This window comes from Leuciscus leuciscus (genome assembly GCF_965113295.1).
Source record: "Leuciscus leuciscus genome assembly, chromosome: 14".
NCBI lineage: Eukaryota > Metazoa > Chordata > Actinopteri > Cypriniformes > Leuciscidae > Leuciscus > Leuciscus leuciscus.
The window spans coordinates 26,451,557-26,474,626 of record NC_138738.1 but is presented as its reverse complement, the minus strand read 5'-3'; the positions used below and the strand labels follow the sequence as shown (position 1 = coordinate 26,474,626).

The 23,070-nt window shown below is 42.1% G+C and overlaps 1 protein-coding gene and 2 long non-coding RNA genes across 4 annotated transcripts in view; 1 reads left to right on the top strand and 2 right to left on the bottom strand.

Annotated features, from left to right (window-relative positions):
- Positions 1-23,070, top strand: part of LOC309474471 — a 101,381-nt gene that overhangs the window by 66,460 nt on the left and 11,851 nt on the right. The gene's annotated exons all lie outside the window — the stretch shown is intronic.
- Positions 3,046-8,018, bottom strand: LOC309474803 (uncharacterized protein). Of its 2 annotated transcripts, XM_082137425.1 has the most exons (6): positions 6,412-8,018; positions 6,226-6,286; positions 5,147-5,454; positions 4,751-5,021; positions 3,785-4,402; positions 3,046-3,573 (listed from the first exon to the last, which is right to left on the bottom strand). In XM_082137425.1, exons 1-5 carry the CDS (start codon positions 7,107-7,109, stop codon positions 4,337-4,339), a joined length of 1,404 nt encoding a protein of 467 aa, XP_081993551.1. In that variant the 5' UTR covers positions 7,110-8,018; the 3' UTR covers positions 3,046-3,573; positions 3,785-4,336. The 2 variants fall into 2 exon arrangements, with proteins under 2 accessions (XP_081993551.1, XP_081993550.1); XM_082137424.1 differs by having other exon boundaries at positions 4,259-5,021.
- LOC309474502 lies at positions 16,962-23,057 on the bottom strand. Its single transcript, XR_014197336.1, has 3 exons — positions 18,072-23,057; positions 17,899-17,996; positions 16,962-17,830 (listed from the first exon to the last, which is right to left on the bottom strand). It is a non-coding gene; the product is annotated as an uncharacterized lncRNA (long non-coding RNA).

Genomic DNA, 23,070 nt, shown 5'->3' with positions numbered 1-23,070 from the left:
GGTCTCTAACTGCGTGCGAAATATGGAAAACAGAAATGCACTCTCATTGGTCAATCCTCCCAAATAAAACAAATTTTAATTGGCTATTTTAAAACGCATGAAAATAATTTATGAAATGAAAAGAGAATTTATATAGGATATATATATATATATATATATATATATCTAGGATTTGAATTTTCTAATTCTTTGTTAATACTGGTTTTTTAACCTGGGTTACACACACCCTGTTTATTTTCTTTATTTTACAAAAGCACAATGTTTTGATTTGATTGTAAGTGGACACATACAAAAGTAGAAATATCACAGATTATTTTTTTATATTTCTTTTTTCTGTATAACCATAAATGACGGAGTAATTTAAGTTTATGTTGCTGCTATGTGAAAAAAATCCAGCAAAACGCGTCGGCGCGTTTCTCGACCTCAGAGGGTTAATATACACAGACACTATATATATCGTGGTATATCGGCTACAGTGCTCCTAGTAAAAAAGTTAGTCTGGAGCCCCGCACTTAGATAAACACGAAAGCGACTGAAAGCAGCTGCCTTTTAGTGGGTACCGAATATACCCACTACAGAAATGCTGGTATCGTCACATTTTCAAAATTTCAGTACCGACTTGGTACCGAAGTACCGGTACTTTGACAAAACTCTGCACTAGCTATCTGTATTACCTTGTGGATTATTATATTATATTGGAAACCTTTCATCTTCGTCTTCGTGTCTTCATCGACAGAGCAACCGTTACAGAAGACCGGACAACCCAATATGGATGAGCGGGAAAAGTTCATCACCTGAGCCACGATTTGCTGGATTTCGCAAGGGAGTTTTTCAGGCTTGCCATAACCAGCTCCCTCGACGACCAGACTCTGATGACCTTGTTCCGGATCGGGGCAACTTTCAACCACCCGATCGACCTCCCAGACACCACAGGACTGGACTGGAGGGAAACCTTAATTCGGTTTCTGGAGAGCGTCGCGTCCCGGTCCGGAACTAAGCCAGTGCCCAGCCAGAGACCCAATGACGGCGAGGGGAGACAGAAGGAGCCCACCGCGATGTTGGAGCCCCGCACTAGGCGGAGCAATCGAGCCTGACATCACACCGGAGCCTGGGGGGAGCCCATCAAACGAATTGTGTGAGCCGGCTGTCGGCTCCTGCGCCGAGGGAGTATGTGTGGAAGTTGAGGGTTTGGTTTGGAGTCCCACCCGCCCGTCCATCACTGAGAGGGAGTTTCTGGACTATAATTTAGAGTTAACCCTTCATCTGTCTAATTATTCTATATTGGACTCACTGGTCCCACCCAGCCTCCCTCTCCCACCTCCTCTTCTAAATGTCCTTGTCAGTTCATCATCTTTGCCTTCTTCCCAGACCTCAGCCATGTCTGCTGCCCTATCCGAGTTGTCCCCCACCAGTCCCGATGTGTCTCCGTTGCCTCCTCTCAGTGACTTGGTTACACCACAGGCCTGATGTGAGCCACCTCCCACAGGGCATGGGGATCCCGTGGCTCCGCCTCCTACTTCAGATTGTGTCATTCCACCTTGACTCGTCGCCCTGACTCCTCCACCTGGGCTCCTCCCTTCCTCGATGTCTACTGTGACCGTCGAGCATTTGGTCTCACTGAGCTCCCTCAGACCGTCGACTTCACCCGAGTCGGACATCACGTCACCTTCGCCACAGACCTGCGGGCCGTCAGATGCCCTCCAGCCCTCCACCCCTACGGCTACGGCTAGCCCTGCCCTCCCTCGGGCTCCGCCTCCGCCCTCCCTCTGGCTCTGCCTCCGCCCTCGGTTGCTCCAACTCAACCTCAGCCCTTCGGATCCCTGTGTCCACCTCGGGGGATCGTCACTGCGGCTCCGTCACGGCCACCTGTCTTCTGCGTCACTCCTCTTCATCAGAGCTCTGTCTGCGCCATGGGCTTCACCACCCTAGTCTCGTCGCCTTTGCTCGTCCCCAAGGTGGCGCTGAGGCCTTCACCACCATGGCTCCTCCCTCCTGCGTCACCGCCGTGGTCCACCATCCTGGCTGTGGCCTGGGTCACCATCTGCCGCTTCCGGCTCAAGGCTCCTCCCTGGACCCCATCACCATCATCAATGCGCTGGGTTCTTCTGTTCTGCCTCCTCCCAGTCAGCCGTCCACCTCCAGATCCGCCTCCAGTATCCTCTGCCTATTTCATCATCTCCTCATCCTCTACGCCTCCTTCTCTCTACGGCACGAGGACGCGCCTTCCGGGAGGGGGCATTCTGTCACAGTTCTGTTAGTTTGGACTTTTAGTTTGTTTCATCACATGTATCCCATCTCCATGGTCACAAGCATTATGAGTTAGTTTAGTTCAGCTGTGTTTAATTAGCACCTCGTTATCTGCACTACTTAAGTTCCTGCTTGTCTGTTGTTCATTGTCCGGTCTCGGATGTGTTTGGTTGTGTCTGCACTAGCTATCTGTATTACCTTGTGGATTATTATGGATTATTGACATCCATAAAAAAAAAAAAAATGAAGCCTCTCCTCCAATGACATCCATTAAAAAAAAAACGGCCTCTTGTCTCCTTCCCTCCCTGTACTGCAGCATTAGAAGGCATTGTTTTTTTTTCTGGCTAAGGTTGCAGGCTTGCTTTCAAGTGGCTTTGCTCAAACCGTTACCCGTAACTCAACAGGGTATATGCAGGAATCTTGAAGTTAATTTTAATACCTTTTCAAGACTTTTTCAAGACCTTCTCAATATTTTTTAATACCTCACCGCCACTTCAAGCTGTAACCATTTACATCAGTGATACTTTTAACTTAACAGTTTTAGTTTGTGATAAAGACTATAGACCACTCTGATACAAAAAAATCAAATAGGCTGGGATAGTAAATCAAAGCAAAGTTTATTAAAAAACAAAACAAAACTTTGCTCCACCCTCAACAACAATCATGCTGACATGTGCCTCAGTTCTTCTGATTTTGTTCCCAGCAGCTTCTCAGTTTGGACCAATTCGTTCCGTTTTTTTTACTACGTCTTGAGGATGTTGGACTTCGTGATCAGTTGGGCCATTAATGTCCCAGATTTCCCCTCTGCCTGCTCGGCTAACTTGTCAGCATCTGTTTGGAGGGAGTCGCACACCTCTGTCAGAACCGTTCGTTTCCTTTTCAGGTCTTCTATCTCCTCTTGCACTGCTTTTCTTTTGAGGTCCTGTGTGGAACTCTGTTTCTTCTTCCGTTCATCTTCCAGGTAACTCCTGTACCTTGACCTTGCACAGGCTACTGAAGCCATGAGCTCCTTTGTGAGAGGTACCTTCAAAACACCCCCACAGACACTGATCTTGTCACATATCAGCCTCAAAGCTTCCATCGACTTTTCAAGGATGTTGCATGTTTCAACCTCCTTGTTGATGGAAAACCCTCTTTCCACCATGGCTTGTCCGTGGGACAGAAGTAGAAGGCTCTGAGAAAACTTATATAGCTCTGGATAAGACTTGCTGAGGGCTGAATGCAGCAAGACATCAAGTCGCTCCTTCAGTGGCTGGAAGGAGGAGAATCTCTCATCTCTCGCCTCAAGAGAGAGAAAGCTCTGGAACTGTTGTATGATTACATCACCTGGAATAAGAGAAAGAAAAAAAAAATTACAAATAGGTAAAATATAATTCAAGTCATTTTATTAATCTTTCATTGGACAAATACACAGCACAGCGTCTGTACACATAAAAAGGTAAGCAGTGTACTGTAGATATCTTCTGTGTTGAAAAAAATCGTAGACACTTTCACACTAACACAACAGTAACTTCTTCTCTCCCTAAGTTTTTCCTACCAGCAGAGACGCCTCCTGCCAACTTCTTGTCCTGCAGCATTGTTTGTACTACAGTCTTAATCTTTGTGAGGGACCCTTCTGCATCGCTGTGCATGCTTCTGGGGTCCAGACATCCAATGGCCCTGACCACTGGAATTTTCAGGGGACTTTTCACCTGCACTTTCTGAACAATCTTAACCAGGCCCTGCATGCACTCTTTCCTGAAGGTGAGAACTAAAAGCTCACCTCCCCTGCTTCCTGGCTTGCTCTGAAGTGCCTGACAAATAAGCAACATAGACTATAAACATAGAATGTAAATGATGAAGAGGGTAAACTTAATCGTCTAAAAATAAATTTCTCCATGTCGGCAATAATAATAATAATAATAATAATAATACAAACAGCAGCATAAAATGTAAAAATTTTACTAGTTGCATTGGTGTACAGAGAACAAAAATCCATTCCTGAAAAGAAAATAGTCAATATCAAAATTACCTTGATGGCAGATTCAGCACCCAGTCCTATGTCAACATTCTTGTAGGATACCCTATTCACTTCATCAGCAACGTCAATTTAGGTCAGCCTCAGGGAAGTGACATCTTGCTGGAGCTCTTGCTTTACAAACCGCCGCAGGAGACTCTTAAAAGGATATAAGTAATCAGTGACAGAACCATCCTACTAGCCTACCATTAAACAGATCATTCTTCTTACTGCTTCTTTCTAATCATGAAAAATGTTGGTTTAAAATATGTGTTATGAATTTATGTATTAATTTTATATTGCATTATTGTGAACAAGAGGAACAAATAAAATGAAAGGAAATAATTGGTGTGTGTGTATGTGTTTGTTGGCATCCAGGTTTTATCTCAAGTGAGTTCTATGTAACAATCTATGTAAATCTGCACACATTGCTTTGATTTTACAGAGTTGTGGACCACCACACATCCACGGGTAGATAGTTGAATTAGGCCTTATTGTAATGATTACCTTCAGCAGCTCACTCAAATCTTTGGCAAAGAAGGGCAGAACTGGCTCATCAGTTTGATAGTTGGTCAGGAAGAGGCTAAAGGTCCTGGATACTGCCAGGAAGAACTGGAGCTTGGCAATCATGAGGGGATCCGCTTGTGCTGCCTCAATGGTGTCATAAGAGGCAGTACTGGGGTTTGGAAGCTTCTTCTGCTTAACAGCATCTACGTACATCATGACCATTGGCCACACTTGAACTGCCCTCTCTGCCACAGGGACATTTTCAATCCACCTATGGAAAAATGGACAATGTCAGCTCACTCCAATTTCATTTCACTTTATTGTTGCAAAATAAAAACACAGACATTTTGGGTCAAATCCTTTTGCAATGTGTATGGCAAACAACTCTCAACCCACTTGTGGCCACAGAATGGTAGCGGAAAGGAGGTGGACCCAGTCAAGGCAGTAAAATCTTCCCTCCTAGCTGGAACATTATGAAAGAGGTAGTGGAGTGCTCGAAGGAGCTTGTCCATCTGCCACATGGTAAAGCCTGCCTTCAGTGCATTGTGGAGGGTGTGAAGCCCACAGCTTCCAACATTAACCAGATGAGCACCATACAGCTCAGCATGCTCAGTCTGGAGGAGGTCTGCAAGCTTCAAGTTGACATTTGGGCCGTCCATACTGATGGAGAGAAGCTGCCTCATATTCAGTTTTGCCACACATTCCTGAGAATAAACACAACAGCAAGTATATTAATGGCAATATTCCTTTTATGTTTATTTTTGAATACACTGGCATTCAGTAAGGTATTAGCCTGATTTTCACTCATATTATATGTAAAATGATTATAAGAAACAATGTTTTTGGTGTGCAAATTCCTGGAGCAAAAAATACAATATTAGCACACCAATATGTTTTTATAAGTGAAACAAACAAGTGGTACTAACAAACATGAGTGAATGTTCTTCACTGTACATCCAGGTAATGTGCTCCAATTACTTCCAAGCCATTCAAGCTAAACTGAACTGCTAGTCTGGTCAACCAACTTCACTCTTCACTCTGAACCAACTTCAGACAATTTGCTAATCAAAGAACCCACAGCAACCACACACACGCATAATCAACTACATGCACGCACGCGCACGCACACACACACACACACACACACACACACACACACACACACACACACACACACACACACACACACACACACACACACGTGCATGCAAGCACGCAAACACACACAAATCTCAGATCTACACAACAGTAACCTTTATCACACCTCTGTGTGTGTCACATTTATACATGTTTATACTTTCTGACAGTCACAGACAACCAACCTCTTTATCATCTAGGGCTCCTCCTCCCCAACCCCATCAACCTGTTTTTAGTCACTTGCCACATCCCAGTCTCATCTATTAATCTACACTTTAGCCACACGATTGTCCATAAGTATAAAAAATTGAAGATGAAATGCTAGTAAGTTAACTTACTTTGATGTGATGCAACAGGTCGACAGCTTTTCCGTGTCCCAAGAATTGAGAGCCAAGGTACCTAGCCAGAACAGATCTTTATTAATATGACACTCCTCAAAACACACACATAACAGGTTGAAAATGAAATAAATAAAAATAGAGTATATAGAGTATATATAATATATAGTACTAAGCAGGAGGTACCTAGATTGGACACGGTCATCTTCCCAGAATCGAATGTGGACATCAAGCTGTTTCGTTTTTGTTGGCTGGTTGAGCGACTCGTCAAACATTAACACAAACTGGCCAGCCTTGTTGATGGTGTTGATGAGCTCCTGCTTGAAGTGTGGTGCTAACCCGAATCGTATGATGTATCCAGTTTTGTCCTTGCCACAAGTGAACGACTTTGCTATATCCGAATCTGGAAACATAGCCTTGAAAACTTCAGCCAAGTTTTCGTTTGAGTTCAGTGAATGGTGTTTCTCCGCTGTGTGGAGACACCACAACACCTCAGCACGCAGTGTTGCTGTGCCGCCCAGAGCCACTCTGATGTCGGCTGCAGAAGATGAGGAAGCAGAGACAGCCCGGGTCGTAGCTGTAGCTTCAGGTGCGACTGCCGGTGGTGTAACGACGTTGGCACTAGGTTGTGGTGGTGCAACGCGATTACCACAGAAGCTAGCGATGGAGAGCTGCCGCTCTCGGCGGCTAGCAGCGGCTTTGTGGCTAGCACAACACATGTGGGACTTTAACGAGTTAATGCCCATTGACACAATACTTATTTTTTTCTTGCATAATGTACAATATGCCTCCCTGACATTCCCCTCGAATGGCTGCAGCCACTCTTTGAAGTCCGGCATTTCCAGCCAGGACGCTGCAAATTTGAACTTCCCCATTCTGTTCATGCGTTCACCAACCTTCTCTTAAAGCAGCATTATGCAGCTTTGCCGATTTCTTTGCTGTTTTCTCGCTTTTTGCTCAAGGGTTTCTCTATAGAGCTCCCCCTACAGCTTCGGAATAAATATTTGACAACACTGTCGTCAAAACTCGTTGGCGACTCGCCCTCCTACCATCTTCTCCCGCTGGTCCTGTGCATTTGTTTTCAAAGAAGCCGGCGAACGCACGGAGCCATGTCCACTGAGGTATGTATGATACACAGAAGGCCAGCATATAAATGTTTAGTGTATATGTGCAGTGCCGTAAAACAATTCGTTACATCGCGAGACCTGATATCACGCGATACTTTCTGACGCTGCGGCCGGCGGCCCGCAGGCCCAAAGTTGCAAGTGTGGTTTTTCCGCTCACAGGCGCTCGGGGAGTGCGAGACGACCACCATTCAACCCGAAAACAGTCATATAACCATTCCAATGACTCCGAAGCTGTTCGGTTAAGATAAAAAAAGTGACTTAGTTCACCCTTTAAAACATTTCGGTGCGTTGTAATACGCACTGGGAACGCCAGAGCGTACATTATGCTTTTTAACTTCCGCCCGCCTGCCCGCTCTGGTGCTCTCAGAGGCAATTTACGAACGCACCCACAATAGCCAAGTTTTTTATGTACCTGTTCGTTTTTTTTATAAAAATGACTAAATTCACACACTTTTACGATGTTTTTGGGACTCAAACTGTTGGACAGCTAATTCAGAAAAATACTTTCAAAATGTAAGACTTTATAAAGCCGTGATAAGACTTTTTAATACTTTTTAAGGGTCTTAATTTTCCCAAAATTGATTTATCACCTTTTAATACTTTTCAAGACCCCGCGGATACCCTTCTCAAATTCGTTATGTCGCAAATCACAAGCGACAGCCAATAAGGAGCCAGTGACGTCAAAACGTCACTGCCAAAAACCTATGTTGTAGTGTTTGAAGCACCAGTTTTTAAAGTTATAATGGATGCAACAGAGTGTGAATCCTTTCCTCACACTGGTGTTATTTACGTACGGCTTCTGAAGACTTGGAATAAAATGCACAAAATAATGGACTACGTTTATGATGAGTTTATGATGCATTTTCATGTCATGGTGAGCAGCTGTCCCATGGGAAACAAATAAAAATTAAATGATTAAGTGATGATTAAATGGTGACAGTGTAAATTATTATTATTTTTTAACATTTTACAGTTCAGGCTCTAAACCAATAAAAAATGTTAGAATGTAAAATAAGGTAAATGTGTTGACACTGAACATATTTGATAAATCATATTGATTAATTTCATGAATTCAATATTCTAAAAACCTGAAAAAAATCATATACACATCATTTAGAAGTGCTGACTAGGGAGAGTTCATTATGAAATTGTGGTGGCACAGATTAGACTATGGTGAGCCAGTCTAGGTAATTAAATGATGTTTTAATAACAAAGTTCGGGAGGAGCACATTCAGATAATTAGAGGTATATATACAGCAGACTTACCTCTGTTTTATCAGTTTATCAGCATCCCTCCACCGCCATCTCCTCACTTCTAGTCCTAACTATTCTTATCACAACCAGGGGGAGTAGGTTCAGGCCAAAATTCAGTAACATTTAGTCCATTTTAGACATTCTACTAACTAGAAGTAACTTTGCAACTACATGTCAACTAACTGCCATTAGAGTATTAGTAGAGTGTCTGTTTAATATCTGCTAACACTTTATTTTGATGGTCCCCCAACAGATATTCTACTGACTATAATAAAGTAACTTGGCAAATACAAGTCAACTTATTTTCCTAACCTGAAGCCTAACTGTACGTTCACACCGCTGCCGACTTGAGCTGCAAAGAAGCTCTGGCCACCCTGTCAAGGACGCTTGTCAAAAAGTACGGGGAAGCTTGTTGACGCTTTGGCCGCTCTGAAGTCTGTGTCACACCATGAAATGTTATAATGACAGCATTTTTATAACCGTTTTGGTCACATTTGGTCGGGGGAAAAAAATGATTAGCTATTATTATTATTATTAATAGTGAGTGCTCGTTCATATATATTATGCCCTGTCAAGCGCGCCCTGTTAAACTGACAGGACTTAAAAACACATGCAAATGATAAACTTTCACTCTATGGTTAAACTGCAATTAATCCGATAATGATAAGAAACCCAGCAACGGCGATGAACAGCTTCTCCTCCATTTTCTCGGAACTAATGTTTTTGGTAGGAACGAAAGTTTACATCGTATGTTTCTCCGGAATCAGCCAGCGCGAAGGACGTCTATATTCTGATTGGTTTCTGGCGTTTTGCCGCTGCTTGCCGCTGAACCGCGCCATAGCTCATTACCATAAAGTTGAGCTACTTTCAACTTTCTGATTGACGCTCAAAACGCTCAAAACGCCCAAAACGCGACGCCGATGGATTTGACGCTCCTTGCAGCTGAGAGAAGCCAGCTTCCATTGAAAATGAATGACTTCCGGTAACTTTGGAAGCTCAAGTCGGCGGCGGTGTGAACGTACAGTAACACCTAACCATAACCTAACAGTCTGCTGATAGTCTCCTACAATCTACTAATACTCTAGTTTCAAATTTACTTATAGTTAGTAGAATGTCTAAAGTGGACTATTGAAATAAAGTGGAACCGAAAATTCCGACCTTGGAGACCTCCCCCCGGACAGCACTCCAAATATGTATAACCCTTACTCTACTTAACCCTTTCACACATAAGTTTAAAATATTCTGGCTGACCCCCCAGCGTGAGTTTTTCAAGGCGACCGTTATTTAGAATGTGTCGCTTTATGGTTTCCATGGTGACACGTCATTGCTTGTCACGTGACACACCGCAGCAACAACAGAGCTGAATGAATGATGATCTGCTTTTATGTCATTTTTCCTTTTTTATTCAAAATATTCACAAATTTGTTTGATATGGCATGAAATATCTGATATTCCGATTGTCAAATATATGCAAGTGGAAGTGTATGGCGCCCATGTTAACAGATTAGAGCATTCACACCGCACGCAGAGGCGGCGCGGCAGCGCGGAGCAGGAGCAGAGCAGGAGCACCAGTGCCGCGATAGTTTCGGCGCCCAGTCTATTTTTGCTGCGCCGCTTACGCTGAATTAAAGTGACAATGCATTGATCATGGCCAAAATACAACGCAGTTTTACCCAAAAAGCGCATTGATGATATCTATTGTGTTTTAAACAGTCAATCAAATGACCAACAGCAATTTAAAAAGAAAAAAATGTCCAAAAACAAACTTGTTGCCCGAACAATAAAAACAAAGATGAACCAAAAATTATATGAAAGAAATTATTAATAAAATAAGCTTCTTGACAAGTCTTTTCTCTTAAATGTATTTGAAAACGAAATAAAGCAATGCCAACTTACCCATTATAGAGTACTCTGTACACACGCCGCGGTTCAGCCGCGCGTGACAAACGCTGCTAGTGTGAAAGCAAAACGCGCGTGTCCTGCTTCCGCTCACCATACGCACTGCTCCTGCGCTGCTTATGCTCTGCTAATGCGTGCAGTGTGAAACCGGCGTAAGTTTGTGCCGCAGACGCAGTTCAGAGAATCGGATCTGTTGGATTTACAACACGTGAATTCATCCACTTCTCCCGAAATACATAAAAGTAAGTGGCAGGTGAACTGGGAGAAGAATAGAGTAAACGTTAAAGTTACTTACACAATGTGTAGCCTATCTGATATGAATAAAACTAATTATAATGGAAAGGATTATTATTGCCTCTTCCTTTGACATCAGTGTGTATTTTACAAACTCTAAATGTATTGTTTTTTAAGTACTTATATGTCTGAAACCTAAAATAAACATTATGTGGTTGAAAACACTGAAAAGTTGTGATATATGACAGCTCTGAGCGCGCCTGTCTCTGGCTCAGCGCCAGCCAACGCGCGAAAGCACATTTGAATTTAGCAGTTGATCACGTCATGCACTGACCGTTCTAATCACACCGGTGTGATCGTACGCACCAGGGACCAGCCTAGACTGATCACACCGGTGTGATCGTACATGCGAAAGGGTTAATTATATGTAAGTGTGGAGTCGTGAATAGGAAACACTGAATGAATGATTTGCTGACAAATGTGCTTCAGTTAAATAACACCAAAATGCCGGATCGAATGAGACAAGTCGCTGAGTGAATGACAGGAGGCGTGGCTATGCAGGACTGTAGTGTCCTGCTCTATACCACTGATCTATAGAAATGACTGAATTGCTCATTGCATTCTAAACTGCCAGCAGGCGGCCATCTTATGATTCCCTACAGACAGTGACTGAAATAATTACCTAAAATCACCCGATTTGCAGTGTATCAGTCGCACATGAATAGTTTTTAAGACATACATATGTACATTAATTGAAACTTCGAACGTTATCTGTAATGTTTATTGCCTTTTCGGTCAGGATAAGCAATATATACTGTAGAAATCATTAAGATGGGTGCGTCTACTGCACACTGCCGACACAGGTATCTGACCTATCACAAAATAGATTTCTTTATGTACGTAATTATGCAGGAACTATTAAGCATGAACATATATCTGGGAATATTAGCAGAAATTGATTCTAATATACATTACATTTTACAATACATACAATCCCCTATTACTAAATTGCACTATATATTAGGGGTGTAATGGTTCACAAAATTCACGGTTCGGTTCCAGGTTTCCACGTCAGCGCTGTTTGATCCGTTAATAACAGAGAAATGTGAATGTTTCTCACTAGATCTCGCAGCGATGTTATTACTTCTGTGGCGAATTCAAATGCTTTCTTTACTGAATCCGTAATAAGAGATTAGCGCTGTGTAGTAACAGTGTCGCATGATCACGATCGGCTCGCGCTGCACTGGTCCAAACTGATAAACGCTCCTTCAACCACACAATAACGAGCAGTTTCGTTCCGCTTGCCATTTGATGTTGGGCAATGTTGTGGTCGCGCCGGCATCTTTTACATTATGAGCGCGCTTGCCACGCGCAAAGCGCCTACATTTGAAATAACAAAATTTTGGTCGGCAGGAAAAATGGTCCAACGAACCGTTCGGTTTGAAAATGCGTACCGAAAATCGAACCGAAAGCCTCGTACCGAACGGTTCAATATGAATACGTGTATCGTTACACCCCTACTATATATATACACCCCTACTATATATATATATATATATATATATAGTGTTATAAATAAGCTATTATTATAGCTATTATAAATATGCTTCTGCGGTGTGGTTTGTTCTGGTTTGTTGTGGTGTGTTCTGGTCACACAGGGCCTTCGAGCATGTAGTGTTGCAGCATAGTGGCGTAGAGTGCTTAGATGCTTGGCTCTCAGGTGCTCTCAGCAAACAGGCCCCTTGCTCGGCAAGGCTCGCATTCTAGGCAGGCGCGTCATCATCCTGCTACTGCCTCCTATCCTGACAATGAAAGACCAAAGCATGGAGTGGGTTTTGCCATCTGCAATAAGCTGCTCGGTTTCATTGAAACTCCCAGCTCCATCTCTCCCAGGCTGTCGTCACTGCGACTGTACACCACCTCAGGTCCAGTGACATTACTGTCTACCTACGCCCTGACTTTGCTTTCTAAGATGCTTTCTATCTCCTGCTGAGTGAAACTCTTTCCAACATTAGTCGTGGCCACCGCATAGTCATCCTTGGCAATTTCAATGCTCGTGTAGGCAGTAACACCACCGCCTGGACAGACGTGCTGGGTCCACATGGTGTGGGCTCAATGAACGACAATGGACAGCGCCTCCTTGAGCTTTGTGCTTCACATAAGCTGTGCATCCCATCATCATTTTTTGAAGGCTCAATGTGGTCCAAGATGACATGGCAAGACCCACGCTCTAAACGCTGGCATCAGAGTTTGGATTGAAGATCAGCCTGGGAAAAACAGTGGTCTTTGCCCAACCTGCTATGCTCTCACCCACAATCACCATCAACAACAGCATACTGACAAATGTCACAAAGTTCACCTATCTGGGTTCCACAGTCAACACCTCCAACAGTCTAGACTGCGAATTGGACATCCGTATTGGGAAAGCATCAACAACCTTCGGCAGGCTTAGCGAGAGAGTATGGAAGAACAATTCACTGTCTCTCCACCTAAAAGTCAAAGTTTACGAGGCCTGTATTCTCAGCAGTATCTTGCCAGCAGTACACAGACTTCCTTAACAGTAGAAGACTGAAGTGCCATGCCAATCGTCGTCCTCGACACTAAGGGCCTGAATGAATGAATAAATATGCTATATTATAAAAAAGTTAACCATGCATCATGCATCACCGTCCTTTGGATGAGACTTTAAACCGAGGTCCTGACTCTCTGTGGTCATTAAAAATCCCATGGCACTTCTCGTAAAGAGTAAGGGTGTAACCGTGGTGTCCTGGCCAAATTCCATCCAATGGCCCTTGCCAATCATGGCCTCCTAATAATCCCCATCTATTGAATTGGCTCTATCACTATCTCTCCTCTCCACCTTTAGCTGGTGTTTGTTGAGCGCATTGGCGCCGTTGTACTGTGGCTGCCGTCGCATCATCTGAGTGGATGCTGCACACTGGTGGTGGTTGAGGAGAGATCCCCTGTTATGATTACAGTAGTACATATGAAAGTGCTATATAAATGCCTCATTCATTCATTCATTTATTTATTCATTCATTCATTCATTCATTCATTCATCATCTTATAGCAACAGTATAAAGGTTTGGAAATAAAGCTTCATGTCTTTAAATCCATACGCAGTCAGTGTCACTTCTCTGAATAGGTTGTAAAACGTGTAGGGTACAACGGGTCTAAAGGTGCATCGGGGTGAAATGCGCATTTGACTCTTTTAAACCCTAGATAGCACAAAAATTCAGATCAGCATTTTTCTTAAAAACCACATTTGATGATGCATGTAAAAATGTGTCTGATCCTTGATGCGATTGCGGACAGCAACTCAAAGTTGATTCTGCCCTAATTTGATCTAATATTTAATGTTGTCCTAAAAAGTTGTAGATTTATGTAGCAAATAAGAATCATTCAAATGAATGTCTATATTTTGAGAAATGTCTTGATATAATGATTTTCAGTTTTGTTCAAGGTCATTTTTCAATAATGGAAGAATATGTAAAAGAATGGTATTTGGGGTAAAATTACCTCTGCTGTTGGGGCTAAAGGCACAATAACTGACATGATAAGAAATAGCTGGCTGACTTTTCCATTTGTTGACATGACATGGTTAGATTCAGAACATTAATCTAATGTTCTATATCAGAATATTTATATATCAAATTGGGTGTCCACCTTAGAGATAATCACCATGTTTATAATGAAACCATTAATATTTAAAAATATGATATCATGTCATAACAAAATATCATATTTATTTGTTACTACTGTAAAGCTTTTTTAGATTATTATGGGATCTCATTCAATGCTTTAAGAATCATAACTTATTTAAATAATTTTGTTTCAGTATTTTTTTTAAATTAACATGTTTTAATGAGATTTAATGACATCAATAAATATAATTTTAATGATATTTATTGAACAAAATATATATTTTTTTTCTCAAAATAAAGCAAAAATAGTGCATACGTTGCTAATGTGATTGTTTTGAACAAGTATTAACTTAGACATTATTAAAAAACATTATTTTATTTGAAGTATTTGTATCAATAGTTTGTGCCTTTTTCCCCCTGCCAGTGAGCCTTTTACCCCATGTGTGGGGCAAAAGGCCCACCTTGTCACCTAATACATTTATAAGATTTTTAAACAAACAATCTACTTTTATGATTTATCACCATCAATGTTCAATAAAAACATTAATATTTTTTCTGCAATCATACACTATGGAAGTAGTGAAAAGCACATTTTTGTTAGGGTGTGCCCTTAAGTCAAGTTAAGTCACCTTTATTTATATAGCGCTTTTTACAATACAGATTGTATCAAAGCAGCTTCACATTGATAACATGAAAATAATACAACAAAGTTTGTTTCTAGAAGAAAATTGCATCATCGTCCACCCATAATAAGGCAGATCAATAATATTGTTGAATATTAAATGTCCCCAACTAAGCAAGCCAAAAGCCAAGGCAACAGTGGCAAGGAACCAAAACTCCATCAGGTGACAGAATGGAGAAAAAAACCTTGGGAGAACCCAGGCTCAGTCGGGGGCCAGTTCTCCTCTGGCCAATGAGCGAACAGTGTATGATTATGATCCAGGCAGCGTTACAGGTCAGAAGTCAGATTGGTCGTGTCGATGAGGCCTTCACAGGGCTGATGAGGCTGGCACTTCAGGATGCATGGTTAGGTCCAGGTGCAGATCCACCATCTGATCTGGATACGGCCGAGGTCCACCTCACTTCAGGAAACGGAGTCTTGTTGACACTTCAGGACCGCATTGTCGTCGCGTCCAGGCGCTGGTCCTTCTTCAGATCTGGATACGGCCTGGATCCGACGGACTGCGGCAAACCTCGGTATAAACAGAGAGACTAATATTAGCGTAGACGCCATTCTTCTTATGATGTAACGAGTACATCAGGATTTATGGGAAGTGTTCCCGGTTCCGGCTGGCCTAATCTATGCAGCCTAATATGGAATTATAGAAGTCTATAATGTGTTGTGTATGCTAGGTCAAACAGATGTTTTTAGTCTAGCTTTGAACTGACAGAGTGTGTCTGCTTCCTGGACAATGTTAGGAAGATTGTTCCAAAGTTTTGGTGCTAAATAGGAAAAGGATCTACCGCCAGCAGTCGATTTTGATATTCTAGGTATTATTAACTGGCCGGAATTTTGAGATCGCAATAGGCGTGAAGGACTATAATGCGTTAAGAGCTCGCTCAAGTACTGCGGAGCTAAACCATTTAGTGCTTTGTAAGTAATCAGCAATATTTTAAAATGTATACGATGTTTAATAGGGAGCCAGTGCAGTGTTGACAGAACTGGGCTAATATGGTCATACTTCCTGGTTCTGGTAAGAACTCGAGCTGCTGCGTTTTGGACCAGCTGTAGTTTATTTATTAAGCGTGCAGGGCAACCACCCAGTAGAGCATTACAATAATCTAGCCTTGAAGTCATGAACGCATGAACTAACTGTTCCGCATTTGTTAATGAGAGCATATGACGTAATTTAGATATATTTTTAAGATGGAAAAATGCGGTTTTACAGATACTAGACACGTGACTTTCAAATGAAAGATTGGTATCAAAGAGCACACCCAGGTTCCTAACCGACGATGAGGACTTAACAGAGAAGCCATCAAGTGTTAGAGAGTATTCTAGATTATTACGTGAGGACGTTTTTTGTCCAATAATTAGAATCTCTGTTTTTTCAGAATTAAGTAGTAGGAAATGACTAGTAATCCAATTTTTTATATCAGCTATGCATTCCATTAATTTTGTGAATTGGTAAGTTTCATCTGGGCGTGAAGAAATATAGAGCTGAGTATCATCAGCATAACAGTGAAAACTAATGCCATGCTTCCTAATGATATCTCCTAAGGGTAGCATGTACAGAGTGAACAGCAACGGTCCTAGTACTGAGCCTTGTGGTACGCCATACTGAACGATAAGACATCTCTTCATTTACTGCTACAAACTGATAACGGTCAGATAAGTATGATTTAAACCATGCTAGTGCAATTCCACTAATGCCAATGTGGCAGACATTTCAGGGCTTAGGCCCAGGTAGTTTGCAGACTACGCCACGATGGGACTTACACCCAAATAATTAAGTATTTTGTTCAACCAAGATACTCAAGTTCGTTGATGGATAGCCAGAGACAGTGGTACAGTACAAAGATAGAATCTTTATTTTCACTTCAACAATGATTGAGATTTCACAACAAACATGCACTGTACACCAAATCAAACAACAAAAAAACACTCAATATTCACTCCACACACTATACTCTATTCGCAACACACACACACAAGAGAGAAGGGCAATAGGGTGGAATCTTACCAGTGGGAGGCTAGTGGCTCGAGCAATGAGCATCCATGACAAACACCCCAATCACACGGGTCAAATTTCACACACACACACCGCAAGAGAAATGACCACACTTGGGGAACACGCAGCCACAGCACACACCAAGGGACCCGCCACCGCAAGGGCACTGCTCCCACTGGCAGTTCTCAGCACCTGGACAGACAAGTGGAAGTTAAACAAAATTACACAAAAAAAACAAACAAAAAAAACACAATAAACAATGTCTAATAAGTCACCCGTTCTAAAGTCCAAGGTGGTACTGGGGCTAACAATATGAACAGGGCTAACAATATGAACAGAGACTCACAATCACAATAAATCAAAATAAACAATTAAACATGGACAAATCACATAAAAAAGGTCAAACAAAAGAACAATCACAATTAGGCCAATCCTCTTGGATATCAGCAGCAAGAAAAGGCCTCCATACAAGAGTTCGAAATAAATAAATAGAACAAACAATTAAAAATGGTGTCAGTCCATCGAACACTCCACACTCAAACACTGATTCACAACAATGACAGGAAGAATCAAACAGTGTTAAACAGGCAACGATGTAACCCGCCAGCCAGCCGCCTGTTAACCACAGGTTTAATAATCCTTGGTCCCGTGTGAAAAGGCAGCCGGGTACGACGAAAATCCATAAACACGTAATGTGAAAAGCATAAGCAAAGCAGCAGATGTTCAGCGTCGATGTAGCCAACTGGCGGCCGCACCCCCGGTTAAATAGCACTCCCTAAAATGCACAGGATGTCCATTTACAAATATGTCCCACATTAACCATTACTCAGTATAGCAACATACCTATGATTAACAGCGTTGCGTCACAGGCCCCGAGCTCTGATTGCTGATCGCAGGGCGCACACTCAGCTGGTGAAAGGGCTGCTGCCGCACCGGGGATTCTATGGCACGAAACATTCCCTATAAGCCCACGTTATAAAGTTAACGAGTGGAAAGATAAACGGAGCTAACCATACCTGCGGCGCTACGGTAGACAGATAACCAGGCAGACATCAGGTCACTGGGCAGGTAAACAAGACAAGTAGCGTACCGGTGACATCATTTGTCAAAAGAAAAGTCCCGGTTTATAAAGGGGTGTAGCCCTCGCGATTGGCTCAAAGTTAACTGCCCAGAACCACTCACAGCTGCAGAAAATTAGCGTCACTTAGGGAGGCATGAGCCAGACAACTGCATCCTGCTACACCAACATAATTTTCGAGTCTATTTAAAAGAATGTTATGGTCGATAGTGTCAAATGCAGCACTTAGATCGAGTAACACTAATAGAGAGATACAACCACGATCGGATGATAAGAGCAAATCATTTGTAACTCTAATGAGAGCTGTCTCCGTACTATGGTAGGCTACGGTCTAAATCCTGACTGGAAATCCTCACAGGTATCATTTCTTTCTAAAAAGGAGCATAGTTGTGAGGATACTGCCTTTTCTAGTATCTTTGACAGAAAAGGCAGATTCGAGATCGGCCTATAATTGACTAATTCTGTAGGATCAAGTTGCGGTTTTTTAACAAGCGGTTTAATCATAGCCAGCTTAAACGTTTTCGGTACATATCCTATTGACAAAGATTAATTAATGATATTAAGAAGAGGATCTGTGACCTCTGGGAGCATCTCTTTCAGTAGCTTAGTCGGTATAGGGTCTAACATACATGTTGTCGATTTAGATGATTTAACGAGTTCAGTAAATTCTTCCTCTCCTATAGCAACGAATGAATAAAATTTTTCTTCAAGGAGACTACAATGCACTGCCTGATGCGATACAGTAGTAGACGGTTGCATAGTTATGATTTTCTCCCTGATATTATCAATCTTGTTAGTAAAGAAGTTCATAAAGTCATTACTGCTGTGCTGTTTAGAAACGTCTGGGGTTGAGGATTTATTTTTTGTTAGTTTAGCCACTATTTCAAATAAACACCTAGGGTTTTGTTTATTTTCTTCTAATAGGTTTGAAAAATAAGCAGATCTAGCAGCTTTTAAAGCCTCTCTATATGCAATCGAGCTCTCTTTCCATGAAATGCGAAATACCTCTAGTTTTGTTTTCTTCCAGTTGCACTCCATTTTTCTGGCTGCTCTCTTAAGGGCCTGAGTGTGCTCGTTGTACCACGGCGTTGGACTATTTTCTTTAATCTTCTTTAATTAAGCGCAAAGGAGCAACTGTGTCTAAAGTGCTGGAAAAGAGAGAGTTAATAGTTTCTGTCGCAATATCGAGTTCTTCTAAGCTATCTGGTATGCTGAGATGATGAAACTGATCAGTAATATTATTAATAAAGCAATCTTTAGTGGCAGAAGTGATAGGTCTAACATATTTGTAACACAGATTCAACTTTGCAGCCTTGGCTAAATGAAGTTTACACGAGAGTAAATAATGATCTGAGATGTCATCGCTCTGCTGCAGAATTTCCACGGCATCAACATCTATTCCATGTGATAATATTAGATCTAGAGTGTGATTACGACAATGAGTAGGTCCTGACACGCGTTGTCTAACTCCAATAGAGTTCAGAATGTCTTTAAATGCCAATCCCAATGCATCTTTTTCGTTATCTACATGTATATTAAAATCACCAACAATTAGTACTTTATCTGCAGCCAGTACTAACTCTGATAGAAAATCAGCAAATTATTTGATAAAATCTTTATGGTGCCCTGGAGGCCTGTATACAGTAGCCAGCACAAATGTTAAACGTGATTTATCATTTACACTAGATAGTGTTACATTTAGCAACAACACTTCAAAAGAATTATATTTAAAACAAGACTTCTCAGTAATTCTGAAGATATTACTATAAATTACAGCAACACCTCCCCCTTTGCCTTTCAGACGAGGTTCATGTTTATAACAGTAATCTTGCGGGGTGGACTCATTTAAAGTAATATAATTGTCTGGTTTTAGCCAGGTTTCTGTCAAACACAGCACGTCGAGATTATATTCAGTAATCATATCATTAACAATGACTGCTTTTGAAGTAAGGGATCGAATATTCAGCAACCCAAGCTTTATCATTTGTTCATCCGTATTATATCTGTTTTTTTATTTGTTGAACATCAATACAATTTTTACCCTTGAATGGGTTTAGGAGTTTTTTGTATTTCTTAGTTCGGGGAACAGACACAGTCTCTATATGATGATATCTAGGTGAAAGAGACTCTATGTGATGGGATTTATCTGACCTTGGTGACGTGAGACAGCTAGCAGACGGTCGGTTTAGCCAGTCTGTCTGCTTTCTGACCTGAGCCCCAGATTGTCATGTTTGAGCTCTAAGACTATGGGCCCTATTTTAACGATCTGAAACGCAAGTGTCAAGCGCAAAGCGCAAGTGTCAAGCGCAAAGCGCAAGGAACTTTGTGGGCGAGTTGGGGTTGGTCTGAAGTAGCTTCATTATTCATAGGTGTGGTTTGGGCGTAACGTGAAATAAACCAATCAGAGTGACATCTCACATTCCCTTTAAGAGCAGGCGCGCTTGTTCTAAAGCGGATTCCTATTATAACGGCGGATTTGCCAGGCGCGCACCAGGAGCGGTTCACAGCCGAGGAGACCGACGTTCTCGTCAGGGACATTGGGGATGGAGAAACCCACCCAAATTAACTTCGGTTAAACAGGCGTATGATAATTTGGGTAAATGTGTAACCTAGATGTATGCTTTTATAATAAATTGTCTGTCTATCTATCTATCTATCTATCTATCTATCTATCTATCTATCTATCTATCTATCTATCGTAATAATGTATGATTTGCAAAAATGAAAACTGCTGCTTCTGTGTAGATGAGAGAATCAAAGTGCGCGTTGTGCACACGCTACATTGATTATGGCCAAGCATGCGCCCTTAAAATAGCATATGAATAACATGCGCAATGCGCCACTGACTTTAAACAATTTTTTCCTGGTTAGTGGTGCAATTGTTTTCTAAACCTGCAAAATAGCATGAAGGAACGTTTGCGCCGGAACACGCCTCCCCTTTGCGCTGAACCGCCCTGGGGAGCGCAAGTGTATTTCCTAACTTACCGACGTGCGTCTGTGGAGGGAAAAGTCCGCTTTGCGCGGGTGCAAAATAGGAATGATACATGCGTCGGTGTACAAAGTCAATTGCGCTGGGTGCATTAGCAAGCACTTTTAAATTTGCTCTGATGTCAGGCGCTCTGGCTCCCGGCAAACATGTGACTATGGTGGCTGGTGTCTCTATTTTCACGTTCCGTGTAATAGAATCGCCAATAACTAGAGCACAATCAACAGGATTCTCAGTGGGTGTTTCACTGAGTGGGGAGAACCTGTTTGATGTTGTAATCGGAACGGAAGAGCGGTGTTTTGTCCCGCGACTAGAGTGCCTCACGGTCACCCAGTTGCCCTGCTGCGAGGGCTCTACTTCAGCCGGAACCGAACAGTGTACAGAGTTCACTAAGCTTGTCGCATCCAAAACAGTATCTAAAGTCCTTGCACTCTTACAATTAACCTCGATTAAAGTTTGGATGCGTGTCTCTAGTTCTGAAATCTTCCCCGTCAGTTTTACTATCTCCCTGCATTTATCACATGTAAATCCTGTGCTGACAGAGAAGGCTATGCTATACATGTTACATGAGGTGCAGGTGACAATAAGAGGAGAAGATGACATGACTCACCGTGTTTGTTGACTGATACTCACCACAGTTTTTTGATGAACTCGTAAAAGGCGCGAGAGAAAAATAAAATAAATAAATAAAGAGCGCACGGAAGGCGCGAGCGCGCTAGAGAATAAATTAATTAATTAAAAGCGAAAGGAAGGCGCGGGCGCGCTAGAGAATAAATAATAAATAAAGAGCGCACGCACGGATGGTAGCCTACGCTAACAGGCTAGTGAATTTCAAGCGTGTTGTGCTAGCAATAAAGATTTAGATTGAAGCTAGCGATGTCAGGTTAATGTGTGATGTTGATTAAGTTATATTTAGCAGTATAAATAACAAGGAATGATAGTAAATAATGATTAAAAGCGAAAGATACGAAGCTTACAGACGCAAACCAATGCAACGCAGCAGCACAGCAGCAGGTTAGCCCCATTGTATGCTCCCATTATTTCCTGATGTCTTTTTGTTGACCAACATCTACTTCAAATTCTTGGAGATCGTGGAAACCGTTAAAAAGCTACAGGTCAGCTTAAATTCTATGGATTTTTTTTTACTAACATAAAAGTTTGCATGTGAATTAAGTGTTATTTGTATATATTGTTGATCTAATTATTAATTTAATGCCCCTAAGGCTCAGATTTTGACTGATGGTGTTTTGTCGGATACCTTCTCGCTCTTCAGGGGATGTAGGCAGGGATGCCTGAGTTCACCTGTACTATTTTCTATTGCCATAGAGCCGCTGGCTATTGCCATTTGTTCAAACCCGTCAATTACTGGCATAACATTTGGCACAGATGAGCACAAACTATCTCTGTATGCAGATGATCTCTTGTTATTTCTATCTAATCTAGCTAGTTCTTTCCCCCCACCAAACTAAAATGGATCTTCTCCGGTGGATGGACTTGCCGCTGTCATTGTATCCCTTTTCAAATCCTTAAATAGTTTTTCAAGGACCTCAACAAAGCTATTTCCACATTTTTCAGGCATAAGAAAACGTCCTGGTTGCGTATGCAACCCACCGTTCCCTGAAGGAGGGAACGGAGGACGTAGTCGACGTCGACTGAATGGTATCACGCTAGGGAGCCTATCTTCTTCGAGCATGCTTGAACGAGCCAATGGCGACGTGAATTTGCATCACACGCTCTGCGTCGCGAGGCGGGTATAAATACGGAAGCGGATGCAAGCACCATCTGTTTTTCGCTGAGGAGCCGAGCGTAACTCGGAGTCAGCGGTGGTCCAACTATAGTGGCAAAGGGACTACATCCTCCATTCCCTCCTTCAGGGAACGGTGGGTTGCATACGCAACCAGGACGTTCCCTTTCAGTCAAGAACATCTGACGTAGTCGACGTTGACTGAAT

Excerpts from the sequence above, each read along its gene's own strand:
- LOC309474803 (XM_082137424.1), bottom strand. The coding sequence starts at position 7,109 with ATGAACAGAATGGGGAAGTTCAAATTTGCAGCGTCCTGGCTGGAAATG. Across the intron at positions 6,287-6,411 it reads GATGACCGTGTCCAATCTAG|GTACCTTGGCTCTCAATTCT; the intron begins GTACCTCCTGCT and ends TGTTCTGGCTAG. Across the intron at positions 5,022-5,146 it reads CTACCATTCTGTGGCCACAA|GTGGATTGAAAATGTCCCTG; the intron begins GTGGGTTGAGAG and ends ATTTTTCCATAG.